The following is a 15914-nucleotide window of genomic DNA, read 5'->3' on the forward strand; positions in this document are numbered from 1 at the left end:
TGCTCAAGGAACTTTGGTGAATTTCTGCAGTGCATCTTGTAGATAGTACATACTGCTGTGACTGAACATCAGTGGTGGAGGGATTGGATGCTTGTGAATGTGGTGCCAATCAAGCCAGCTGCTTTGTCCCGGATGATATCAGGCTTCTGGAGTGTTGTTGGAGCTGCAAGTGAGGAGTATTCCATCACAGTCCTGATTTGTGCTTTGTAGAGAATGGACAGGCTTTGGAGCTCTTGAGGTGAATTACTTGCTGCAGTAGTCCTAGCCTCCCACCATCTCTTGTAGTCACTGTTTATATGTTTATGTGGCAAGTTAAGTTGAGTTTCTGGACAATAGTAACCCCAGGATGTTGATAGTGGGGAGTTAAGTGATGGTAACACAATTTGAATGTCAGAGAGTGGAGGTTAGGTTGTCTCTTACTGGAGATGGTCATAGTTTGGTATTTGTCTGGTGCAAATGTTCTTTGCCATTTGTCAGAACAAGCCTGATATTGTCCAGATCTTGTTGCATTTGAACATGGACTGCTTCAGTATCCGAAGAGTTGTGAATAGTGCTGAACAATGTTCAATCATCAGCGAATTTCCTCATTTCAGACCTTATAATGGAGGGAGAGTCATTGATGAACCAGCTGAAGATGGTTAGGCCTAGGATACTAGCTTGAGGAACTCCTGCAGAGCTGCGATAACTGACCTCCAACAACCACAGCCATCTTCCTTGATGTCATTGGCTTGGATATTATGATAAGCATAACGAAACAGTGAGATGATTTTCCTGATGTGCTCATTAAAGCTGTCTCAATTCCATTATTAACATATGTAAAAATGTTAATGGTATATAAATTTAACAGTATTTTACAATTCTCAGCAGTAACTCTGCAAAGCCAATGTCTGATGATTCAATCTGACTGCAAATGTAAATGTATTGTTGCCTTGACCTAGCACATTGCAAAAGGAAAAATACATTTTTCCATGTCTGGTAACATGGTTAATTGCTGCAACAGTAATAAAGAAATACTACAGGCAACTGCAAATTACTCATGCAGAAAAGCAGTCGTGACTCGTCTTGCTTTTACTTAGTAGAATAAGAGCACTGGAAGTCCTGTTAATTTATCTTTCTTTCCTCAACAGAACAAGATGTAGCCAAAAGGTTGGAAGGAGAGAAGGGCAACTATATTAATATGTGAGCTGAATAAGGTAAATTTGTCTGCGAAGGTAGAGGTCATTATAAACCATTAATTTAAATTTGCTTACTCATCCAGCAATTAACTATAACACGTCAGGGCATTTACTGAAACCATAGTGCCTGGCAGTGGATAAATTAAAAATACACAGAGTGTTAATATTATGGAGGTGAAATGACCTCTATGTCAGAGCTAATACAAATACAAAAGAGTAGAATGATTGCCAAACATGACTGTTATTGGTGCAATGAAGTACAGATGATATTAAGCCCTTGGTCTCATCTGTATGCCTTTCCAAAAAGCTGATAAACTGGAATAGACCTTTGGGTGCTCATAGACCAGCAGCCTGCATTAATGAAAGTCCCACTCCTTTTCTACCATTTCACTGGTTTATGGCTAATCTATACTTCCGTCCTAGTTATCTGCTATTTTTCACTTACATACATCTTGATAGTGCATGTAATAAAAACCTCTCTATCCAAGTTCAGTTTTCCCAGTATTCTCAATAAGTTTTGAGGAACAGCTCAGAATCCTGTCTGAGGAAAAACTGATTGTATGATTATCCCGCGCGATTCTGATCTTCCACAACAGGAAAATAGGATCTTTTCCTCCACTTTACCAAATGCTTTTGTCAACTTTAAGATCGCAAATAAACCATCCTTCCACTTTTCAGGCTCTGCAAATCAGGTTTATACTACCAGTCCACATCATTTAATTCTTTAAGCCTCTGGTGAATCTGAGCTGCAGTTCCACTGAGACCACTTTAACCTTCTCAAAGTGCAGTACTTCAAATTGTGTGCAGAACATCTGCTCAACTGAAAGATCAATTCCACAAAAATTGAAATACTGCAGATGTTGGACATCTAAAACAGAAATGGAAAATATTGGAAATATTCAGGAGATCTGGCTGCATCTGCACAGACAGATGAATGATGTGAAACTCTTGCAATTTCACTGTGCGCAGATCATTTCTAGCATTTTCTATTTGTGTTTATTATTATGAAACATCAATTAGTGCTCTAGGCTCTTTGAGATAAAGGCTAACTTTGTATTAGACTTGTGGTCCCTGTTCACAGTTTTCATGATCTGTTTGCCTACAGTCAGTAAAACAGCTATGTTCTTCCACAGCACCTAATCTTTCACCACATTTCAAAAAGAAACATTCAATTTGTCTTCCTTGATTCCAAAGTGAATGACTCCACACTTACTCATCATGGAACTTCAGTTGTCACTACATCTGTCAACATTTTTAATTGCCTGTGGCCTTTTGTAACTTTCTTGTCCCATCTGCACAACTTACACTGCCTCCAGGCACATGGCAAATGACATTTAAATATTGATAAGTATAAAGGACAATACTTAGGAAAGGAGAAGTAGCAACATATATTATGCAAATAACGCAGGCACCATGAGAGGTAAAGCCAATGTAAGGAGTTTTCAAAGCCAGCATTCAAATTAGTAGAAGGCAGTAAGAAAGAAACTAAAACTTGAACTTTTGTAACATTCACCACATTATACATATTAGGTAGACATTGCAGCATTGCAGTCTAACGCATTACAGGGGAAGGTAATGACTTAGTGGCATTACCACTCGGCTATTAATCCAGACACCTAGGTAGTGTTCAGAATCCAGATTCAAATCCTGACATAGCAAGTGGTGAAATATGAATTCAATAAACATCTGGAAATAAGTTTTTAATGATGACCATGGAACCATTGTCAAGTGTTGAGGAAAAACCCATCTGGTTTAATAATGTCCTGGTTTTGTCTGGCATACATGTGACTCTAGACCCACAGCAATGTGATTAACTCTTAACCGGGCAATTAAGGATGGGCAATAAATGCTGGCCCAGCCTGTGATGCCCACATTCTGTGAATGAGGTTTTTTTTAAGAAGTGTCTTGTCCTGGGAATCTGTTCCAACCCATTATTCTAAGCTACAATGTTCTTGTACTGCTTTGGATGCCCTTAGAGAAAAACGAGAAGACACCATATGTATTGACCATGTTCCCCTTCAATTAGAAGCACCATCACAGATGAATCTATTCTGAGAAAGACTGAGTGTGTGACAGATGGAGACATTTGGCATAGTACAGTCGTGGAAAGGAGAAAGCACAGCTAGATTTACAGATGCCTTTACCATTTAACTAGATGGTAGCTGCAACTCTTGAGCTGAGGGATTTGAATCTCAAAGGACCAATCTACAAGTACACATTGTAGCTGTGCATCAGACCAATTAACAGTATGTCAAGCAGCATTTCCAGTTTGAGCACTGCTGTGGAGATAGACAATCCTGACAACTATCCTGCATGAGTTACTGGCTGATCTGAAACAACAGCAACTTGAATATATACGTGTATATGCACTTAAATTTCCTTTAGTAAAAGGTGTTTACGAGGTGTTTCATTAGAATGTTGGCATGTAGAACAGCACAGAGTCACAAAGGGAACATTAAGACAAATGGTCAAAGTTTGATCACAGAGGTACATTTTTAAGGAGAGTCATAAAGGAGGAGTGAGCAAAAGAAAAAGATAAAATGGCAGCAGTACTGAAAAGGATTTCCAAATTTGAGAGTTTTGACCAATGATGGATGTGCGAAGGGCCAGATATGAAGAAATACAAAATTCTTGGAGACATGTGGCACTGGAGGACATTGCATGACAGGAGAACTTGAGGTCATGGACAGATTTGAAAATAGATGAGAATTTTAATACTGAAGTATTGCCAGACAGCAGCCAATGTTCTATAAACATGGTGTGATTATAATCGTATAATAATGATTATTAAGATATATACCACACAAAAAAACTCCAACATCCTCCAAATTTTTAATCATCTAAATCTATCTTTGTAGCCACCTATTTTCTTCTCCCTTAAATAAACTTCCAGCTTCAACTAAACTACATCTATTCAATTTTCTTCAACCAATCCCTCTTGTAGTGATTTTCACATACGCATCACTCTTTGGATGTAGACATTTCTTCTGAATTTTTAATTGAATTTCTTTGTGACCATTTTATATTAGTGGCCTTTGGTTATTTTCTTTTTCACATAGTAAACATTCTTACGGTATATACTCTACTAAATATTAAAATTAAATATTATTCTGTTAAATTTTTCATCATCTAAAGACCTCCATTAGGTCACCCCAATCTCTTTCTCACATACAGAAGAAAGACCCAAGCTGTCAATTCTTTCCTTATTGTAGCAGGCTGCTCCAGGGCTCATTCACCCAGGCTAGTCAAGCCAGGCATGTCGACTGGGAAGCAATCAGGAGTCTGAAAATTCAACTTGTAAAGGCCTGTGCTAATTATAATCCAAGGATCATCTTGTCAGTGACTTAAGATAAAATGCATCTCTGAGATACCAGACTTATCAGGCTACTTGACTGCTGGTAAAAGAGTGGCAATGTTACTGATATTAGAATTGTAGGTATCAGTTCAATTTCAACGATGGCAGCTGGAGAATTGAAATTCAGTTAACCATAAATCTGTAATGAAATTCAAGTCTGATTGAAGTTGATCATGAAATATCTGGATTATCATTGAAAAAACCTATGACTTATGAATGCCCATCAAGGAGGAATTCTGCTGTCCTGACTGACCCAGTCTGGCCCACATGACTCCAGACCCACAGCACTGTGGTTGATTCTTAATTTACATCAAAATAGCAAGCCCTTCGATTATAGGTGGTTCATGATCCACATTGAGCCACACAGTCATGCAGCATGAAAACAGACCTTTGGTCCAACCAATCCACGCCAACTATGTTCCCAAACTAAACTAGCCTCACCTGTCTTCACTTGGCCCATGTCCCTCCAAATCTTTCCTATTCATGAACTTATCCAAATGTCTTTTAAATGTTGTAAATGTACCTGCATCCACCACCCTCTCTGGCAGTTCATTTCACACATGAACCACTCTGCGTAAAAGGGCAGCCCCTCATGTCCTTTTTAAATCTTTCTCTTCTCGCCTTAAAAATATGCCCCCCAGTTTGGATTCCCCTAGGGAGTGTCATTCACTTTATCCATGCCCCTCATGATTTTATAAACCACAATAAAGCCACCCCTCAATCTCCTAAACTCCAGTGAAAAAGTCCCATCCTATCCATCCTATTTTTATGTCTCAAACCTTCTATTACCATCAACATTTGGATAAATCTTTTCTAACCCTCTCTACTTTAATAATACACTGTTTATAAGGTTGCAAGTTTGCTTGCTGAGCTGGTAGATTTGTTCTCAGATGTTTCATCACCATCCTAGGTAACATCATCAGTGAGCCTCCAAGGAAGTGCTGGTGTTCTGTCCTGCTTGCTACTGATCTGTCTTGGTCTGCTGTGGTGGGTGATATCACTTCCGGTTGTTTTTCTGAGAAGTTGGTAAATGGGGTCCAAATCGAAAGGTTTGTTAGTGGAGTTCCAGTTTGAATGCCTGTCCCACGATGGATGTATTGTCCCAGTCAAACTGGTATCCCTCTTCATCTGTGTGTATGGATACCAGTGATAGTTGGTTATGTCTTTTGGTGGCTAGTTGGTGCTCATGTATCCAGGTGGCTAGTTTCCTGCCTGTCTGTCCAATGTAGTGTTTGTTGAAGTCCTTGCAGAGTATTTTGTATATGACATTCGTTCTGCTGGTTGTTGGTACGGGGTCCTTTAAATTCATCAGGAGCTGTTTCAGTGTGGTGGAAGGTTTATGTGCAACCATGATGCCTTTGAGCCAGAGTAGTCTGGTCATGATCTCTGAGATGTCTTTAATATTTGGCAGGGTGGCTAAAGTTTCTGGGCATGTTGTGCCTTCTTGTTTAGGTCTGTTGTGTAGGAATTGGCCAACTGTGCTTATCAAATCTTCTCCAAAATCGTTAATAATATCCTTCCTATAACAGGGCGACCTGAACTGCAAAACAGAGCTGCCCTTCAGGGACAATTAATCCATAAATCTCAGGCCTGTGCCAGAAATGCACACATCCCAAAGAGAAATTAAAAACAAACCCAACCGATGTTAGTAGATTTATTAACAACTACATAATAAAGGCAAAATATATATGGTAACACCACCACCTCCAAGTTCCACTCAAAGCCACTCAGTGAATTGATATGGAAATATATCACTATTCCTTCAGTGTTGTTGGGTCTGGATCATGCAATCCCATCCCTAACAACATTGTGGATGTATCTACCCTCCATGGATGGCAGTGATTCAAGAAGGCACTCACCATGACCTTCTCAAGGACAATTAGGGATGGGCAACAGATGTAATACCAGCCACGCCCACATCCCATGAATGAATTAAAAATAAATTTCTGATTGCACCACAAGATCAAAATTTTTATTTACTTTCTCAACCAACAGCTAAGAAGTTGAAAAGGCACAAAAAACAGGCAAGCGGTGGATGTAGAGATAAGAAAGCCCTGTAGGTTTGTTCAACCATTCATTTTAATTTACCTTTGTTGGTGACCATTAGAAGTCCTAAAGTGATATAGTTGGTTATCATTTTGCCACATTGATAAGAGATGAAACATTGCAGATTAAGAAATTTATTGATAACAAAATTTAAATCCTGCAATTGTTACTCACTTCACAAGATGTGCCAGAGTACTCAGGAGGGCAGTGACAAATCTCAACGCTTGTAGCTGTCTGTTGGCCTAATGAATTTGGATTAGCTGTCTGGAGTATAACAGAGCTCAACCTGTTCAGGCAAAAACAGAACAAAAATATATCCTCTTCATAAAACATAATTAAATTTAAATCCATTCAAATAATTACAGAAGAGAAGCTCTAATTACATTTCCTCCCAGTGGATCTGCAGTGAGTTAATTGTCATGAAACAGTTTAAAACTAGGTCTTCCAGCAACTTCTGTTTTAATTAGAAATAGTGGCATGCCCATAAGGACACCTTTGCTGAGAACATGCACTATTGTCTTCAGTAACTCATCTATACAATTTGTCAAGATTAAGGTATCATACAGTGCAGCAGCTTGTTTCAACTTGTTGCATCTCTTCTGGCTCTTTGAAAGAGCAGTTGCATTTAGTGGCCCTCCCTCCCGTTTTTAATCTGTAACCCTTTAAATTGCTCGTTCTCGACTCCCTTTAAAATTGGTTTAGAATGGTCCACACATATTAAGATACTGTAAAGGATTTTAACATGTTAAGGTGTTGCAACTATTATCGCATAGGTCATTCTAGTTTTGTTTGTGAGATTTCAGGTTTTGAGAATTAAAATATCTTTAATTTCCAGGTAATGAGGCAGAATGCAGATATTATGAACATCAGCACCCAGGTTGGAGTGGAACAACTGATGAAATTTGTCTGGCTAATAAAATGAACATTTATTCATATAGCACCATTCACATCCTCAGGAAATCTAAAAGTGATTCGCTGCTTATGAATAAGATGAGTAAAATTGTATAAGAGGAGCAGAACAACAGTGAATAAAATTTAAAACAGAAATGAAAACTACTGCACAGAGGGGCTGACATCTAATAATATTATAATCAGATAATTAGACTGAGGGAGTCCCAGACATGGTTGAATTAGCATTGTAGCATGTAGGGCTTGATGCCATCTAAATTAGGAATTCAGCAGAAGTTTGGGTCAGTCACATCACTGAAGAGGAGTGTCGATAAGATTGAAAGTTTTATTATGAGACAGGAAGCAGCGGTGCTTCTCTACACGGAGTCTCTGCCTGTCAATGTCAGCATCATACCACCCCAACTACCTAACTCCAATCCTGTGTTCCTTACTTTGGGATTAATGTCCTATTTTTGCCATTAATAAGTGTGGCCTGATAAAATTTTCTAAGCCTTTGGTTGTCAGTATTGGATGGGCCAGATGTGCTCCAAGCTGATTACTGCTCAGGAGTTAAAATTCCCCTCCTCTTTCTCTTTTTTTTCTCATAAAGATATGTAGTTGATCACAGCTTCTTTTAGGCAATTATTTTCTGAAGTCAAGAAAATGTGAAATTCAACAATCCAAGATCACAACATTCACTTATATTCTGTCTTTAGCATAATAAAATATCACAAGGTGCTTTGCAGGAGCATTATTAAGCAAAATTGACACCAAGCTATGTAAGAGCAGAAAACGACAGCCATGAGCTCAGTCAAAAATGTAGTATTTAAGGAGAAAAGCAAGATGGAGATGTGGACTGGTTCAGGAAAGGAATTCCAGAGTTCAAGGCTGAGGCAAGCAAAGGTGTAGACTTTAATGGCAGAGCAATTAAAAGATGCTCAACAGGCCAGATTTTTGATGTGCATGGGCATCTTGGAGAGCTGTGAAGCGACAGGAGATTCTACTTGTGTGGAGGGACAAGGTCATGGAGGGATCTGAAAACAAGGAAGAAAATTTTAAAATCAAGAGATTGCTTGACCTGAAGTCAAAGTAAGTCAGCAAATGGAGATTGAGAGTTTGACAGGGCCATTTTCTAGACATTCTTGGGATGTGGAAGTCACAGGCACATTTAATACTTATCCCAAATTACATCAGAAGGTGATGATGAGTCATCATCTTAGGCTGCTACAGTCCGTCTGTACACTCGGAATGATGCTGGAAAATACGTTCTTGGATTTTGATCGCATGATATCGTAAAATTCACGTTATAGTTCCAAGTCAGGAATGGTGTGTGAAAGGTAAGCAGATTGCAGATGATAATGATGTGTCTACTGCCCTTGTACTTTTGTTTGGAAAGCATTATCCAAGGAGCTTGTTGATCTGATATAAAGTATATGCGACTGCCAGAGTGCACTGGTGTGGAGGATGCAACAGGATACCAAGCAAGCAGGATGCTTTGTTTTGGATGGTATGGAGCTCCTTGAGAATTATTGCAGCTGCACGCATCCAGGCAAATGGAAACTATTCCATCATACTCCTGATATGTGACTTGTAAGTGTTCAGGCTTTAAGGAGCCAGGAAGTTAGTTCCCAGCCACTGACCTGCTCGTGTGGTCACATTACTTCTCTGGCTAGTCCAGTTTAGTTTCTGGTCAATGATAATCCCCAGGATATTGATAATGGGGGATCAAGTCATGTTATTGCCACTCAATGTGACAAGGAGATGATTATTTTTTTTTGTGCATGTTCATACCTGGCACTTGTAAGGTGCAAATGTTATGTACAACGGAACAGGAGAAAGTGACGACTGCAGATACTGGAGATCAAAATTGAGAGAGTGTGTGTGGAAAAGCACAGCAGGTCAGGCAGCATCCAAGGAGTAGGAGAATTGATGTTTAGGGCATAAGCCCTTCATCAGGGATCTGTAACGGAGCAATCCAAGTCTGAATATTGTGCAGGTCTTGCTGTATATTAGTATGGACTGCTTCAGTGTCTGAGAAACTGTAAATGTTACTAATATTGTGTAATCATCAGTGGCAACCCACTTCTGAGTTTATGTTGGAGGGAAGGTCAGTGATGAAGCAGCTGAAGATGAGGATAGTACCCTGAGGAACTCCTTTAGTGATGCCCTGGAGCTGAGAAGATGAGCTACCAACAACCACAAATATCTTCTTTTATGCTAGCTACAACTTCAACCAGTGCAGAGTTATCCCCCGATGCCCGTTGACTTCAATTCTGCCAGATCTCCTTGATGTCTCTTAATCAATGCTACCTTAATGTTGAGGGTAGTAATTCTTAAATCTTGAGTTCAGATTTCTTGTTCATGTCTGGACCAAGGCCATGATAAAATTAGTTTTGGTGAAACTCAAAACTGAGCATGAGTGATTCTTGCTGTCTAAGAGATGTTTGTGTAAAGTGTTTATGCTCACATTGTCATCTTCCATCACTTTGCTGTCAATCAAGATGGAGAATAACTAGCAGGTTTGGATTTGTCCTTATATTTGTGGGCAGGGCATAACTGAGCAATTTTCCATATTGCTGGGTAGATGCTAGTTTTGTAGCTATTCCTAAACAGCTTGGCTGGTGACATAGCTAGTTCTAAAAACATAAAAAATAGAATCAGGGTTAGGTCATGGAAAAGAATCATCACTGATCTGCGCAAGGCAGATTGTATTAGCTCAGATTAGCCATCAACTACCTGATATTTCAAAGATCGGTTTATGTCTTCTTTAAATGCTTCTAATGATTCAGCCTCCACGATCTCTGGTTTGAGACTTCCAGATATTCACTACCCTCTGGAGCAGAAATTCCTTTGCATCTCAGTTTTTAATAATTGCCTCCTTATTCTGTAACTACACCCCAGAGTTTGTGGCTCCCCACTTTTGGAAACATCTTTGCAACATCTACCATGTCGAGCCTTCTCAGAATCTTATATATCCTCTTCAGTCGGGGAGTTCACATGGGAGGGAGAAATTTGGGCAGTTATGAGTTAAGATGGTGATTAAAATTCCTGAGAATTGGAAGTTTGCATAAAGGCTGATGGAATGAGGTATCTCAGTAAGAAGGGATTCTTCATGCTTGGGAGCTGTATGGCAAAGAATTTTTGAAAAACATTTGGAGGATTGAAACATAATAAAATGCTGATAAGAAGAGAAAGTGCTGGAAGATTAGGGGGTCAAGCTAAGGTGTGATCAAGTGATAAGGGCCTCATGCCCTTTGGTCCAGGCAAGTGGTGGAAAGATATAACCTGGCGATAAAGCATCCTCTAGCCTTTCCTGTCAACCAGATTTCATGGATCATCCACAGTACTTCTGGGAGTGCTGTTAGCCTTGAGCCCAAGTTAATAGACATTCTGAAAGGGAGTTGGGGACAGAGTAAGGGTTGATCCACTGGCAAAGTTAGCAGGGTTCACACTGGGAGAGATGAGTTGCATGGAGATTAGTATGAACAATATCCAGTGAATGCAATTGGTAAGGTTTAATAAGATGGTGGTACAGGACAACTGTAGGTTCTAAGCACAAAGGGCCAGCTGCCAATGTCTTAATGAGCCCTTCCCAGGATGCCCAAAAAAGTGCAGGTAGAGACTGCAGGCTCTGTAACAGGGAATTCAGTCTTGACACTAGCAAGAACGGCAGAGATTCACTAGCTAACGGGAAGCAGAGGGTAGAGATAAAGAGTCTCTCTCAGTAAGTTGTCATTAGTGCAGTGCCACAGGTATCAGCATTTGGTCCACCATATTTATAATTTATATCAATGATTTAGATGAAGGTACCGCAAATATGATAGCTAGAATAGCTTATGGTGTGCAAATGAACGTAGACACGTTAAGAGTGTGGAAAATATATAGATTTGGGCTAACGTGAATTTTCCCATTTGGGCAGGAAGAATAGCAAAACAATCTTTTATTTAAATAAAGGGAGATTGCAGAAGTCAATGGTACAGTGGGAACTGGGAGTCCTGGCAGGTCGCAACAAGTGTTTAGGAAAGAAATGTTGTCAATAATTGGAAGCAGAATGGCATAGAGAAATAGGGATGCTTTACTGCAGCTATACAGAACATAAGAACCAGGAGCAGGAGTCGGCAATTCAACCACTCGAAATTGCTGCACCATTCAATATGATCATGGCTGGTTGCATCTCGGCCTCATCTCTACTTTTGTGCCCCTTCTCGATAGCCTTTTGACTTACTACTAATTAAAAATCTGTCTATTTTTCTCATTAAACTTATTCAAAGTCTCAACATCCACTGTACTCTGGGGTAATGAATTCCACAGATCCACAACACTTTGAGAGAAGTCATTTCTCTTCATCTCTGTTTTAAATCTGTTATCCCTCACCATAAAACTATGACCTCCCAATCTAGATTGCCATACGAGGAAACAACCTTTCTACGTCTACTTTGCCAAGCTCCTTTACCACCTTAGTTATCTCAATTTGATGCCTTTGCTTTCCTACAATTGGAATTCTACAGATTAGCTTACTTTAAGCAGAGATCTGTATATTTGATTAAGTTCATCACCTATGGCTTACTTCATGAGTTGAACAACTCCACAATTAATAATCCCTCACAAGAGAATGATTTGTTTGAAGAAACAGCTTCACTCAAGATTTATTTTAACCACTGCTCAGCAATGCATTATAAAAAAACGAACTGATGAGACCACATCTGGAGTACTGTGTACAGTTTGGTCTCCTGCTCTGAAAAAAAAATGTTTTACAAGTAATTCAGAGAAGGTTCACTCATTCCTGAGCCACCTTACAAAGTAAGGTTGAACATATTAAAGGTGTATCCTTTTGAGTTTAGGAGAAAGACAGGTGATCTACATATTAACTCTTGTGGGGACTGGAAATGTTGAATACCAGAAGGTTTTTGTCAGGGAGTCTAAAACCAGGGAACATTGTTTAAGAAAAAATGCTGGCCCTTTTCAGACTGAACTTAAGAGTTTTTTTTTCTCTCAAAGGATCTTTAGTGTGCTCTATTCTCGTCCCGAGAAAATTGCAGGGTTTAATAATTTATTCAAGACTGAGTTTGATAGATTGTTGACAGGAAAGGGAGTCAAAGGTTAATGAGGTGTAGGCTGGACAGTGGAGATGAGACCAGAAATGTAATGGACACTGTTCAGATTCTTCATAACTGTCAAAATAATTTTTCTTTTTGTTTAAAATCAGCCGGAACTATTAAATCACAGTAGAAAATGTAACAGTATATGCTAACAGGTCATTTTGCAATATTTTAAGAGCACAACAGTGCTTCATCCATTGGAAATGGGTCTAGTACAAATGGGCAGGTTAATGTAAGGATCAACTTTCTGTTAAAGAACAAATCTTCACAACGTAGGTACTTATCATTCAGAATGTTTCTGACTCTTTAAAAAAACTTTCCATTTTCTTCACAAACACACAAACTTGGCATGCTTTTAATGGGTTTGCCATACCCTGAACTACTAGAAAAAAAAGGCAGGTGGGAGGAAATCTGAGTTTACTCCGCTTGCAATGGATAAGCCAATATTAGCAGGGTTTTGCACATCAGGCAATCCCAATCCCCATACATTTGATTAGATTAGATTAGATTACTTAGTGTGGAAACAGGCCCTTCGGCCCAACAAGTCCACACCGACCGCCGAAGCGCAACCCACCCATACCCCTACATTTACCCCTTTAACCTAACACTACGGGCAATTTAGCATGGCCAATTCACCTGACCTGCACATCTTTGGACTGTGGGAGGAAACCGGAGCACTCGGAGAAAACCCACGCAGACACGGGGAGAATGTGCAAACTCCACACAGTCAGTCGCCTGAGTCGGGAATTGAACCCGGGTCTCTGGCGCTGTGAGGCAGCAGTGCTAACCACTGTGCCACCGTGCCGCCCGTGCCACAGAAGGAAACAAATTGAGTCAGGAAGACAAAGGAAAATCAGATATTCCCCATGCCCCAATAAAAGGTATGGCCATTTACACACTGAGGAGTGCCTTCACTCCCAGGAAAAACAAATCAATTCAAGCTACCTGAAATATGTTCATGCTTTTTATTTCCTGAAGCAATATAAGAAGATCTTTTAAAGAATTTGTAAATTTGCATTCAAGTGGCTCTCAGCAATGGAACCCTTCAATGAGATTTACGCATGAACTGAGTGTCTATTTTGTCACCAAAATTGTAATTCTGTGAATTCGAAATGCCTCCCTCTCCTGTTGTCATTTATAGACAATGTCCTATGTGTCCTAAAGCAATTTCACTGTCAATAGTGGGAAAGGAGGCTGCATTTCTTTAAACTAGCCTGGGGGCTTTTTACAAACCAGCTGAGCCCAGGAATCCCACTGCAATTTGGGATGTTTGTATTATAGCCTGCAGCACAATGACTCCGGAGAGTCGCAACTGTCCAGTGTAAACAGACAGTGCCTACTGTTTATAATTAAAGCACTTTGGGACATTCTCTGCTTTTGACTTAACCAAAATGAGTTTAATCCAAGGAAATGCCCTATTTGAGATTCACTTTGTCATCAAACAAATTATTAAACAAGGAAAGAAATTTAAGATAAATGATATCCTTGTTAATGAATTGCAGTAGTAGTTTAATAACAAGTACAAACTTATTTTTAATAAATCATCAATAATGAGGTGCATGACTAAGAATGTACTTGCACAGAATTGCTACATCCTGATTTGGTTTATTACTTAAGATGAATTTCTTTCCATGAGGTAACTCAACAATAATGGAAAATTAGATGAAGCATATTTCACAGCACTCTTCATTGCCACATAAGCAAATAATACATGAGCTTGTTTTAAGTGGAAAATGTTGTCCAATTTGTCTTCTTGGGACAATAACTGTAGTAAATTAATGGTAAGATTCTATTCATAACAGGCAAGTAAGGAAATATAAAAAAAACAAGATGAGCTCTCCTGCGATTTCTATTTTTCTATCTCTGGAAACAGAATATTCTGTTCATCAAGGAACAATAGAAATAGGTGTGATGGGCTGTCTCTTCCATGTGTCACTTGGTTCAGTGTGCCAAGAATGCACAAACATACTTGCAACCACACAAAGGGAGGGGTTGAAGCGAAATGCAGTAATTCATTTTAATACATTTGGCTATCAATTTGTCACAGCAGTAACCCTCTCTTACCCATATCACTTTATAGAATTATTAATGATCAAGCCAGAAGGTAAGGCTAATTGAACCATTTCCACCAGCAGTTTCGTCTTCACAGTTCCTATGCCCATGCCAGCATAAAATTCAACCATTAAAGGTATATCAGTTAAATGGCCAAAGTATAGCAAGTGGGCTGTGGTTTGAATTTCAATAAAACATATAATATTTGCTACAAGGAAATATATTGCTTATTTTTTTACCCATAGATGGCAGTCTGGTCGTAGTTATAGGTGGCCCTTATGAGAAGACGGGTAACGTTTGCCAGAACAGTCATGAAGTCTTTTCTGTTTACAGGTGACATTGTGGAATGAATCACAAAGTTCTCTGGTCGTAAAACTATCATTTTGGTGTGCTCTGTCAGTGGGTCGAGCTTAATTCCATCAGCACCATTGCTTATGAGGATGCCATTACCCTAACAAAGAAAATTAAGAACAAAGCATGTAAACAAATAATATAATAAAATTTGTCCTCAACTAGGTCTTTGCTCAAACATACTTTCCACCTAAGAACTGTACACTATCCCTTATAAAGTTTCAGTCAATGGTGTGACAATCTCATAAAATCCACATTAATAACAGAACAATACGTTGTATTATACAGCATCTTGAATGTAAAAAAATGCCTTAAGGTGCTCTTTAACTGGTGTAATCAGAGAGAACAAAAGATGCCAAGACAAAACGTGACTATTTAGAAGGTCTTAAGGAGAAATTAAAGGAGAGAGAATTAATGAAGACACAGAGGGATTTTGGGTGGGAATTCCAACGTGTGAAGTCCAGAAGGGATAACAACCAATTATAGAATGAATGGATATGCAAAAGGTCATAGTCAGATTAACAATGATCAGGATGTTGTGTTTCCTAACCTATAGTGTAGCATGTGCCAAAGGGTTCGAATATGAGGAATGAAAAATTTAAATCTGAGGCATTGAAGAATCAGGGACTAATGCAGGTCAGCAAACACAGGAGAAATCGGTGAGTAGGACTTCACACAAGATAGTTGTAGATGGATTGTAGTTTGTGAAAGAAATACAATGAAATTTGAATCTTGACCCTGCACAATCGGCTATCCACTGGCTGAGTAACATTTCCAGTGCTTGGCACTCATACAACTCCATAATTCATGTCACATTTTCATACACTCTCTTCTCTGACTCCATGTTGGGAATGGACCCTCCATGCTGATTTGTATCTCTTGGGTTCCAGTGAAGATTTAGAATTTACTAGTTTCAAGATGTTAATTAAGATTTGGGAAGCTCTGGTT

At 39.2% G+C, this 15914-nt stretch overlaps 1 protein-coding gene across 1 annotated transcript in view; it reads right to left on the reverse strand.

Moving 5' to 3' along the window:
- The window catches only part of lama2 (laminin, alpha 2), a 379433-nt gene that overhangs the window by 190503 nt on the left and 173016 nt on the right, over positions 1–15914 (reverse strand). Inside the window, exons 14-15 of the mRNA XM_043675023.1 lie at positions 14855–15066; positions 6751–6862 (exon numbers count right to left, since the gene is read on the reverse strand). Of these exons, the coding sequence (XP_043530958.1) occupies positions 6751–6862; positions 14855–15066 (324 nt within the window). The remainder of the gene's footprint in view (positions 1–6750; positions 6863–14854; positions 15067–15914) is intronic.

Source organism: Chiloscyllium plagiosum, chromosome 3, assembly GCF_004010195.1.
Source record: "Chiloscyllium plagiosum isolate BGI_BamShark_2017 chromosome 3, ASM401019v2, whole genome shotgun sequence".
Taxonomy (NCBI): domain Eukaryota; kingdom Metazoa; phylum Chordata; class Chondrichthyes; order Orectolobiformes; family Hemiscylliidae; genus Chiloscyllium; species Chiloscyllium plagiosum.